Genomic DNA, 11950 nt, shown 5'->3' with positions numbered 1-11950 from the left:
CTGAGGGGGCCTACCTTATATAAATTGAAACCCCATGAGGTCTACTTGTAACTTTTTAAATATTAGGGGTTAAGTTGAATGTGTCAGAAACCACAGGGGTCTAAGTGTATTTTTCCCTTTTTTATTTTAAACTTGACCGAACTAAGAGTTTTTCAAACCGAAACCTGACTCATGATTTCTAAACCCAACCCAAGTTGCAACCTTACTTCTGTTTCGTTTAAATGGAGTTTTTACATTATGTAAATCCCGGTATTTTCCAAAAAGTATTGTACAGCCAGCTTTGGAGCCCGGACAGGTGTGGCTCTTCGGCATAAGTCTCGGGTTTGCTCCCTGGGGACGTGCGATCGAATCCCACCTGGGGTTACCCGATGTGCGCATCCGTAGGGAATAGTCCTACTTCCGAAGGGGGTGAGGGCACCCTAAGTCACGAAAAAAAAAAAAATTGTACAGCCACACCATATGATGATCTAAGCTGGTCCATATATTGGCCACTACGAAAATAGCCTGTTGCACAAAAAATCATTTTCATAGGATGATCCCAGCCCTCCAAGATCTAGAGAAACTGCATATCATCGAAGCCTCTACACTTTGGAGGGTTTGGCTCATATATCCAATCAAATGGACGGTTTGGATGTTGGCCGTACAGTACTTTTTGAAAAAAGTACGGACTTTTCAGAGGGCAATTTGGTCACTTCGTCAACCCCTCCAGAACCCTAACTTTATAAAAACCCTATACTCAACATCATCACTCCCCTCTCTTTCCCCAAAAACCCTAGATCCCCTCCAAACCCTAATTTCTGCAACAATGCCGCCAAAATTCGACCCATCTCAGGTCATCGACGTCTACGTCCGAGTCACCGGCGGCGAGGTCGGAGCCGCCTCATCACTCGCCCCAAAAATCGGACCACTCGGACTTTCCCCAAAGAAAATCGGAGAAGACATTGCAAAAGAAACAGCAAAAGACTGGAAAGGACTCCGAGTCACCGTAAAACTCACCGTCCAAAATCGTCAGGCGAAAGTCGCCGTCGTTCCTTCTGCGTCGGCTCTCGTAATCAAAGCCCTAAAAGAGCCTGAGCGTGACCGGAAAAAGACGAAGAATATTAAGCATTCAGGTAATATATCTCTTGATGATGTGGTTGAGATTGCTAGGATTATGAGGCCGAGATCTATGGCGAAGGATCTGAGTGGTACGGTTAAGGAGATTCTTGGTACTTGTGTTTCTGTTGGATGTACTGTTGATGGGAAAGATCCGAAGGATTTGCAGAAGGAGATTTCGGATGGTGATGTTGAAGTTCCAACTGATTGATGAGTGAGGATTTTTTTTTCTTCCTGGTTTTTACTTATGCAATTATCTTTTTAATTGTTGGGTTAAGGTTGTTTTTGATACTCTGGCGATGTAGGCTTAAGTGTTAGTGTTTTGATATGGTTCGAATTATAGATTGGATTCTTATTCTGCTTTTATATATGATGCTTTGTTCTATTCCTCTGTTCTTTTAGGTGTAGTTTTTGTGTGGGTTTCTGGAAAGTATTTTAATAAGATGTTGTTTTAGTGGAATTCTGAAAATTACTTAATTACACTGTGGATTTAAGGTTGGTAGTAGATTTTGAGTTGCATTGGGAATGTATGGGTAGTAGTCCATTTTGATTGTCCAAATGTGTTTTTTCACTTTGTGCTTACTGTTTATGGTCATGTGTGGGGCTGCTGGATTCGTTTTTTAAACTAGCGGATGTGCATTTGGATCATTTACAGTGTTTAAAAACTCCTTGACTCGACAAGGAACTCGCCCGAGTCGACTCCTTTTTTCCTTGGCCGCGTTCCATGTTGCACCACATCTGCGTTCCGCGTTTTGCTCGACAGAGTCAATAAAGTCCTTTTACTCTCCCGAGTTATGACCGCGTCAACCGTGTTCTTGGCCGCGTCCGCGCCGAGTCGACAAGGATTTTTCATGGCTGTGTTCCGCGTCACATCCGCATTTTTAAACACCGACTTTTATATTGTCAAACAATTAAGTGTGAAATTTAATATTGTTATTGGACAAGCAGAAAACTAGCTCTGAGACATCAGTTTGTGCTGGTGAATTTCTTGATCATATATAATTATGTGCTTTGAGTACATTAACCACTTCATTCTTCTCTGTCATACATTTATAGAGTCCTTTATTCTTTCAGTGCTGCTAAGGTGCTCTTGTTTATTTGCATTTGCATGTCTGCATAAACGTGGTTTATCATTTGTACCACATATGAGCCAAAGTGTAACTTACCTTATACCCAATTGAGAGAGAGCACAGACATTGCGGAGTCTCAGGGCCACCTTCGTTTACCTTTTACCCAACTAGGAGGGGCTAGAGAGATAAAAGATTTGAGACCCATTAGCCTCATCAACATTATTCACAAGATTATGACCTAAGTTTTAGTTGACCAGCTGAAATCTGTGAGGGCTTTTATCAGCTCCCCGTTTCAAAATGCTTTTGTGGAAGGAAGACAGATTTTAGATGGAGTGCTTATCACCAATGAATGTTTGGAGTCATGGCATGAGGAAAAATTATCCGGGATGGTTTTAAAATTGATTTGGATAAAGCTTACGACCATGTGGATTGGGTTTTCACCATGGTTTAAAATTTCGGTTTCGGTAACCGTTTCGGACCCCACTGAAAACCAAAATTTGGTAATTTGGTTCAAAATTCCGGACCGAATTTTCGAAATGATTTCGGCGGAAATTTTGTAACATTTTTTTTTAATAAATAATGGCATTTAATCGAAATTTTGGACCGAACTTTGGTAAATGGCGAAAAATGAAATTTCGGTAAATTTCGGTTTCGGTCCCCACTGAAATCCGAAATCCGAAATTTCGGATTTCGGTCGAAATTTAAAACCATGGCTTTCACTAATTATCTGTTGGGAAGAATGGGCTTTGGGTTAACTTCGAGGAAATGGATGAAAGAATGTATCACGAACCCTTCCTTCACGGTGATTATTAACAGGAGCCCAAGGGGATACTTTCAGAGCTTAAGGGGCTTAAGATAGGGAGACCCTCTTCCCCTTTCCTTTTTATGATTGTTGGAGAAGCCTTAACCAGGATGTTAATTAAAGCTAAGGAATCTGGCCTAATTGAAGGGGTAAGGATTAGAGGCATGGGAGCCATATCCCACCTTCAATTTGCGGATGATACGATCATTTTTTGCAAAGCATCTCAGGAACAAATTGAGAATCCTCAGATCATTATGAGGTGGCTTGAAGTTGTTTCAGTATTGTAAGTTAACTCGGGAAAAAGTTCTATAGAGGGATGAAATGTGGATCAAAGTCTCCTACAAAGTTTGGCTGAATTATTGGGTTGTTCCACTGCTTCCTTTCCCCTTGTTTATGTTGGTTTACCTCTTGGATTGGGTATTCCTTGAGCAACCTTACAAAATTTGATAGTTGAGCAAATGGAGAATAAGCTGGCTGGTTGGAAAAAGACTTCTATCCTTGGGGGTACACATCACTCTCAATCTCTTAGTGTGCTTTGTGTCTTTATTTAAAATTCCAGCGTCGGTTGCAAAAAAAAAAAGAAGTTAGAATCCCAAGGAATATCCTATGGGAAGGTAAGGGGGATGACAAGAAACTGAGCGACTTGGTAAATTGGGATCAAGTGTATCTGTCAAAGAAAGAAAGTGGTTTGGGAATATAAATTCTGGTTAGAAGGAATTGCTATGGCATTTTGGTAACGAAAAGGAGGCCCTTTGGAGAGGAGGTAGGTAGTTTAGATAAGAGACGAGGGTTTGGGGGTGTGAACTGTGGAGTTCAATGTATACCCTTAATGATAGTTTTACCCAGGGAATTAGATTTAGGACAGTTTTACCCTGATCCTATCCGCAAGCTGAGCCCTGAACAAGCATCCCTCCTATCCAGAAAAATCTCTAAAGATGAAATTGAATATGTTGTGAAAATCTAGTGATGGGGACAAAGCCCCTGGTCCTGATGGTTTCAATGGGAAGTTTTTCCAGAGCTTCTGGTATCTTATTGGTGAAGACTTCATTAGAGCTATCCAGTACTTCTTTAATACCATTAACCTCCTCCCTGAAGTTAATGCTACATTCATATCCCTTATTCCTAAAACCATCAATGCATTCTCTCCTGAAACCTTCAAGCCCATATCCTTGTGTAATTTTCTTTATAAAACCATAACAAAGGTCCTTGCTAACCGCCTTCGAAATGTTATGAATTACCTCATCAGCCCCCAACCAATCTGCATTCATAAAGGGTAGGCTTATCCAAGATAACATCCTTCTGGCCCAAGATCTTGTCCACAAATTTCATCTTAAGAAGAAAAAGCCTGCAATGTGCATTAACATGGACTTAAAAAAAGCTTTTGATAATGTTAATCCCGAGTCCCTCATCCTCTTCATGGAAAAGCTTGGTTTCAATGAGGTTTGATGTAGATGGATAAGGCAATGCATCCAAATTGCTTCCTTCTCTGTTTTGATAAATGGCTCTCCCCATGGATTCTTTCGTTCCTCTAAAGGCCTAAGGCAAGGAGACCCTCTTTCTCCCTTGCTGTTTTGCATTTGTATGGAAATGTTTTCTATCATCTTTGATTCTACTCTTCTCTCTGGAAAAATCTCAACCCCATTCTCTCGGGGAACCGTCTCTATCTCCCACATTTTATTTGCAGATGATGTTCTGGTGTTTGCTAATGCTAATCCTGGGAACTCTAGAGGCATAAAAGAGTGCATCAATATGTTTAACTCCTGCTTTGGTCTGATTGTTAATGTCAACAAAAGTGAAATTTACTTCACAGCTGGAGATTTATGCTTCAAAAATCAAATAGTCTCAACCCTGGGTTATCCGGAAGGAAAACTTCCTATCAAATACCTTGGGCTCCCCTTAATCACTACAAGGCTCTCCACTGCTGATTGCCAGCCTCCTTGGAAAAATTCAAAAGAAAATTGCTATGTGGTCTAACAAGCTCCTATCCAGATCTGGTTGAATCGAGCTCACAAATTATGTCCTTAATGCTTTCAACTCTACTGGTCTGCCTCCTTCCACATCCCCTCTAAAGTGCTTAATCGAATTGAAAGGATTCTCAGAAATTACATTTGGGCTGGGAATAGTCAACAGAGATCCTATCACAATATGGGATGGGATGTAATGTGCATGCCTAAAGCTGAAGGAGGAATGGGCCTCCGAAAACTCCAAGATATCAACCTGGCCTGCAAGTTTAAGCAACTGTGGAACCATATCAAAGGCAACAACACCCTCTAGTCTCGCTGGTTCAATGAAAAATATGTTAGAAATCGAAATTTCTGGACCATCAAAGCCCCTTCGATCATGTCTTGGGGAGCCAGAACTGCTTTCAAACACAGAGACATAGCCAAAAACAGTATCTGCTACATTGTAGATGATGGTAAGGGAATTGACTTCTGGACTCAGCATCAGCACCAAGATGGATCAATACTCCAACAATACCCTCAAGGTCATACATTGAGAGCTACCCCTACAAATATTAGTGTTGATCAAATATTCTCCAATGGCTCATGCGATCAAACTCTCATTCAAAGTCGTATTCACAGTATTCTTAAAAAATCCATTTTTATTCCAGGTTCAGGCAATAAAGCGATTTGGAGAAACCCACCTCGAATGGCAAATTTACTTTGAAAAGCACCTGGAATCTCCTTCGCTCCAAATGCCAGAGGGTCCAATGGTTCTCATCCATCTGGTTCAAAGGGTTCATTCCCAAACACAGTTTCATAGGTTGGCTTGCTATCCAAAATAAGCTTACTTCTCGAGACAGATTGGTTTTTCCTGGCCCAAACAGAGATAAAATGTGTTCTCTGCAATTCCATGAGCGAAAGCACTGATCACCTGCTCTTCCAATGCTCATTCTCAGCCTGGATATGGAGAACCGTGCTTTGGAGATTCTCTATCCGTCGAAAACCCTTTAAATCCCTGAAAGATGAAGAGGATTGGATAAGGAATAACTTCAAAGGTAAGCTGCAAGCTGCCACCGCCATTTTCCATATATGGCTCGAAAGAAATTCACGAATTGAAATCCACTCACAAGCAGAGTATTCTCTCTGATATTCTCTTCTCCATTAGAACCAGATGTATCCACCTCCATCTTGATGAAGCTCCATCTTTCAGAGGGAAATGCCTAGCCAGTAATCTTCACCTCTCCTGTTTCAATGCCACAAAACCAGCTAAGTTCTGTTCTTGGGTCCCTCCAGCCACCCACCTTGCTAAGCTTAACACAGACGCATCTCTTTCTGATGATGAGGGAGGTTTAGGAGGATTAATTAGAGAAGGCTCCGGCAAGATTACAACTATTCTCCATTAATTCTGATCCTAGTCTCATCCAGGAACTTGAGTTAGAAGCCATACATTATGGTTTAAAGCTTGTCATAACTCACAACCTGCATAGTGTGTGGATTGAATCCGATTCCCTGTTAGCGATCAATATCATTAATGGCAAATTAGAGTGTCCCTGAAAAAGTTACAGACTCTCTACAACATTCAATCCCCCAGCTATCCACTATGGAGCACTGGGAAGTTTCACATGTTTGGAGAGAAGCCAACCGTGGTGCTGACTTCCTTTCCAAGTTAGATTGCCAGGTCAAGGGGGAGAACATTCCTGTGCATCTTGTTCCTAAACCCCTCGTTGACATTGCTGTGGAAGATTCCCTGGGAGTCTACCCTCGAAAATAATGTTGTGGCTCTCCTGTTTCATTGTGTGCTTGCTGCCTAGCTTGTTCTCCTCTTCTGAGGTAGTTAGGTTCATAGACCACAGTGTTAGCTATTATAATGCTGCTCTTTTGATTTATTGGCTTTTGTATTGCTGGGAGCTTGTTCCCTTTTTGCTGGCCTTTGAGCCTCCTTAACTCTTGTACATTTCCTTATTTTAATGCATCTGGTCGGGGTCTTGCCTAACCCCAATTACTTACCCAAAAAAAAAAAAAAAAGATTTAGGGCGGTGGATGGGAAGAGAGTTGGTTTTTGTTGAGATAGGTGGTGAGGTATTGTTCTGTTATGCCATGAATTCCTGAGCCTCTTTAGGATTGCCGGGAATATAAATGTGAGTCTCAGAATGCTTCCAAAGGTTGGGGAAGGTTGGTTTGGGGGTAGAGTTGTATAGTAACCTATCAAACTTTTAATTTGTTTGTTATTCTAACTTCTTTGTAGATTAGAGGATTCTTACTCAACCTAATCGATGGGTATTTAGCATAGACTCTAGGTGCATCTTCTCTTTCAAGTCTTTCTTTAGTTTCTTGGGCCACTCCACAGTCACTAATTTTCCTTGGCAGAGAATTTGGACCCTTAATCCCTTCTAGAGTTTAGGCTTTCTCTTGGACGGCTAATCAGCAAAATAAATACTTAGAACAGGCTCAAAGATCTGCATTTTCAATTGGCAAACAGATGTTACCATTGCACAAAGGAGGAAGAAACCATTTCTCATCTGTCCATTCATTGGAAAGTGGCCTCTTTTATTTGGAATCAAGTATTCAAATGGTTTGGGATCAGCTGGTTTTTTCCTAAGTCAATCCAAGAGTTGATTCAGGCCTGGGGATCAATAAGTCTAGGCTCCCTTGGATTGATACTCTGGCAACTCACACCTTTTGCAGTCTTATGGATGATTTGGACGATACCATTCCAAAAAAAAAAAAATGGATGATTTGGACGAAGGGAAATTTTAGGATTTTTCAGGATAAACCGATAAAGATTCTACTTTGAGATGGATGGTATGGAAAATCAAATTCACTGTGGTATCTTGGACTTTGCAAGTTTTAACATCGTTTTTTCATAGGTTATTCGGTGGACAACATTATTAGAAATTGTTATTTATTTCTGATTGTCATCCTCCCTAAATCAAAAGTAGTGGCTAGGTGGGAACATGATTCAGCGGAAAGTTAGATCTGAGCAGCAAGAGTAGGTTTGTGGAAGGAGATTTTCATCCTGCCTAAGTCTAGGGACTGTTGCCTTTTTTAACATAAGTTCCTCCATGAATTCGTTCCATTTCTTAAAAGTAAGGAAGATTTAAAAAAAAAATCAAGTAAAAACTCCAAGGAATGAGAGAGATATGGATCAAACAATGACGTACTATAATTCTAAAATTTCTACTGAATTTCTTGAAATGCTCGCAATTCAAGCTCAAGAACTGAGTTTAAATCTCATATCTACGAAAAAAGATGATAGCTAAGGCATCTTCAATCATGGAAAACAAAATTTCAAGGGGGGTCTCATCCAATTCATGGGAAAAGCTTCAATTTCTCCATGGATTCGACACTTGCAGCTACTATGCACTTTCTTGGAAAGATCTACACTCTGTGATGCTTTACTTGAATGTTTTTTCACCAAATCAACTTCAAATCTTTCAAGAGGATGCAAGAATTCCAGAAGTGCCAACTAACTGATGAGGACGAGAGTGAGATTGTCATGATTCTTTTTTGATTTACTTCATTGTCTATCTGTCAAAGAGTAGAAGAGCATTTGGCTGTTTTGGGATATTTGGTAAAGGACTCCGAAGGTGTAAGCTTAATTGTTAGGGTTCGGATATCATCTGAAATATAGCATGGGTTCTTAGTCTGCTTTAATATATGATCCTTTATGCTATTCCTCTGTTCTTTTAGTTTTCTTTCTTATGTGGAATTCTGGAAATTATGTAATAACACTGGGTATGTAATCCTGGTAGTACATTTTGAGTTACATTTGGAATGTAAGGGTGGTAGTATATTTTGATTGTCCAAATCTGCTTTTTACGTGTTTTTCACGTTATGCTTTATCATTGTGTATGAGGCTGCTGGCTTCATTCTTCAAAAAAATGTGCATACTTCTTTGAAGAACTTGCCCTTGAGTTCACTAGCTTCAAATTCAGCCTTATTTCTTACTCTCTTCCGTGCAAACCCCATTTCAAACAATGTAAGCCTTCACTTGCTTGCTTGCTGTCCTTTAGTCTCTTTCTTGGCATGAGAACAACAAGTAGAAGCGTTTTCTACATATATATCAGTCCCCCTGCTTAGTTTGTACATAGGCAACAAAGAAGTCATTGCCGGCAACGATTACACTTCATTAAATTAGGAACTCTATATAATCGATGGAAGAACCTTCTTTAACCTCTCCGCAAGTACCTTATTCAGTAAATACCTCACGAGGCTAATGAGGTGGAAATCCATAATATTCGTTGCACCTTTTTTTATTAGTTTTTGATTTAAAATTGGGAGAGGGCTATTTGGAGAAGGAAAATGGTGTGTTACTTGTGTTGGCTGAACTTGTGTAAGCAAGGAGATCTTTTGGAGCTGGAAACCTTAGCTCTTTCTTCTTGTTTTATCATCAATCCTTGTGTTTTTGCAAGGCATTATTCTTGCAAGTGAACAAGCATCTCCTTGCTTGGTTACTTGGTTAATTTCTGGAATGCAATCAAATTAGCAAGGAAGAATAGTTGAAATCGTCACTTTCTGTTCATGCGTGTTAGACTGCTTCCACTAGATGTTATCTCTATGCTTTGAATGTGAATTCAAGGCTATTCTTGGCAACATTCTCAATCATGTTGACCGTTTGATCTGAAGAATTCCAGAGATCAGAACCATAAGTGCATTTCAATCTCTTAAGAGGAAGGGGATGCTGTTCAATACACAAATCTTCTATGGTTGTTCGTGTTTGCCAAGTGATTGTTGCTAAATGTCTCTTTCAGGTTTTGGTCTTGAATTCCGTTTCTGATTTCTTATCTGGTAAGAATTACTTGTGTTTACTGGTTGAAGCTCCTTTAACTTTGAAATTGACATAAGAATCTCGAGCCAACACCTGAGCTATATGCTCAGACCTGATCCTGGGTTGGATCAATAGCAGATCTGAACCAAACGATCTAGATCTGGAGCATTTCGTTCATGTACAGATCTGAATGCATGGCCTTATTTCATGAAATTCTGTATAGAGCCGTGCTGTCATGCTGAATTTTGAGCTTGGGAGATGCATAGATTTTAACTGAATTGTTTTCGATCATTGAAGTGCCAATCAGACCTGGAATTCGATTATCTCATTCCAGATCTGATCCTTGAGTTTTACTCAGTAGTTTTACAACTGTAAGACAGCTGTCTATGATGAGATCAATCCTTGGAACTGGACTACAGAAGGTGTTGGATTCCGATCAACTGATTGCCGCTCGTTTCTATAGATATTGATTGGTCTAAGTTGTTGAAGATTGTTAAAACTGTGGTTTAATATCAGAATTTGATAGTTATTGTTTCCTACGAATTTGAAGCCTTAGATTTGATTTTGAAACAACCTTCCTTTGTTCACTTGGAACAAATTTCTGGCGATCGGTCTGATCCAAAACAGAATTGCATCTGCTTTGCATCTACGAGAGCCTATTGGAATTGTCGTGGTCATTATCCATTTCAGTTTCCATTAGGAGTTAGGACTACCTTATTTGCTGGGTTTGAAATACCTTTCAGTGTCAGCAGTAAGGCTGGGAAGTCTCAACTTTTTTTCAGTACTGGTTGGCATTATTTTAGAAGGAGCCTTTCACGACTTTGTTAGAATATGTTATTGACGGTAGAGCTGTAATTTTCCATTGAAAACCAGAACCATACTGCATTTTCTCGATTTTTGTTCACTTCATATATGCTGAAGAAAATTACAGGAGTTGATTTCTCAGCTGAGTCTTCATTTAGTTTTATCTTTTGTTTGCTTTGGTGATGAGAATAATTGACAGCAGGATAGTGATGAGTACGATTTCAATTTTACTCAAGTTGTAGACTTCTAGTTCCTTTGTCTACACAAGTCGCTTCCCACACCTGAGCGTTGATTCCCCTGCAAGATACTGCATCAATACCTAACCTAGCATTGTCTCATCACAGGTCCGATAAAATTTGAAAGTAATCACTTCTTGGGTGTTATCCACCATTCTACCATTAGTGTAAGGTATCCAATATATCGTTGATTTGACGACTTTCTAGATGAGTGTGATAAAATCCTATGACACTTAACAGCTTTGACAAGGAGTTCATAATTTATTTTTGAAGGGACTGGTTCAATGAAGCATGAGCCATGATGTTGTATTGACTTTGGTTACAAAGGAGAGATGGATCATGGTGTATACACGTAGATATCAATAAGTTCATAGTGAAGTACTATTTTCCAGTTTTGCAATTTGGCATATTAGACATTCCATCTGGGCTACTCATCTTCAATATTGACTTGATGTGGTATCACGAGCTTTGTATTTTAGTGCCATATGTCATTTTAGATTGAGGATGGGTTGTGCGAATTGATCAAATGCCATGTGCACTTATGTGTACAATGACCTAGGTGCTTTGAGCCTTCATTTGTAATCTTGTCGTTGTTGACTTTGATGACATACATGACACCATGGTAAATATGACTAACTTTGCCAAATAATTAGTAGTTCTACTACAAAGACATCTATACACCTTGTTGGGCTTTGCTTTTATGACATGCATCACCATAACAAACATGAAAAGTTGAACTGCCTTTATCAGGTGGTTAGATATTAACTCCAAGGATAGCTATACACCAACTTGAGGAAGTGCACCTTTGCGAAGAATTAAGTTATCTCCAAGGCTGAGGGAGAGATGTAGAGTTCCCTTGGAGCAAGCACACTTTTTTTTTGTTAATTCATTAGAAGATTGGCACACTTGTTTTGTTGGGGTCAATCTATGTATGAATGGTCCATTTGTTGAGACTAAGATGATGTGGAAAAACTTCCAGTTAGCGAAACAATGTTTCAGTTTATGACTAAACAGTAAACACCAATATGGATCTCTAGCTAGCGACTAAGGCGATATGGAAAAGCTTCTAGTTAGCAGATGCAATGTTCCATGTTATGACTGAACACCAATATGGACCTCTTGCTTAAAAATGTGTGAGGTGGATTGTGGCAGCCTGTCTTGTTAATATTGAGATTTTCTTGTGAAAATGTTAAAACTCACATCCTTCACCAAAAGCATACTAAAGCTCTTAA

General features: G+C 39.7%; 1 protein-coding gene across 2 annotated transcripts; it reads left to right on the top strand.

Annotated features, from left to right (window-relative positions):
• The first annotated feature begins 744 nt into the window (after positions 1-744).
• LOC143891425 (large ribosomal subunit protein uL11) lies at positions 745-11565 on the top strand. Of its 2 annotated transcripts, none has more exons than XM_077395998.1 (2): positions 745-1309; positions 11469-11565. In XM_077395998.1, the coding sequence occupies exon 1, from the start codon at positions 806-808 to the stop codon at positions 1304-1306; it is 501 nt and encodes a 166-aa protein (XP_077252113.1). In that variant the 5' UTR covers positions 745-805; the 3' UTR covers positions 1307-1309; positions 11469-11565. The 2 variants fall into 2 exon arrangements, with proteins under 2 accessions (XP_077252113.1, XP_077252114.1); XM_077395999.1 differs by having other exon boundaries at positions 11451-11471.
• Positions 11566-11950: the final 385 nt, after the last annotated feature.

Source organism: Tasmannia lanceolata, unplaced genomic scaffold (assembly GCF_043159265.1).
Source record: "Tasmannia lanceolata isolate RefF3 unplaced genomic scaffold, GAP_Taslan_0.1 ptg000013l, whole genome shotgun sequence".
In the NCBI taxonomy this organism is placed as follows: Eukaryota; Viridiplantae; Streptophyta; class Magnoliopsida; order Canellales; family Winteraceae; genus Tasmannia; species Tasmannia lanceolata.
This window is presented reverse-complemented; position numbering and strand designations above follow the sequence as displayed.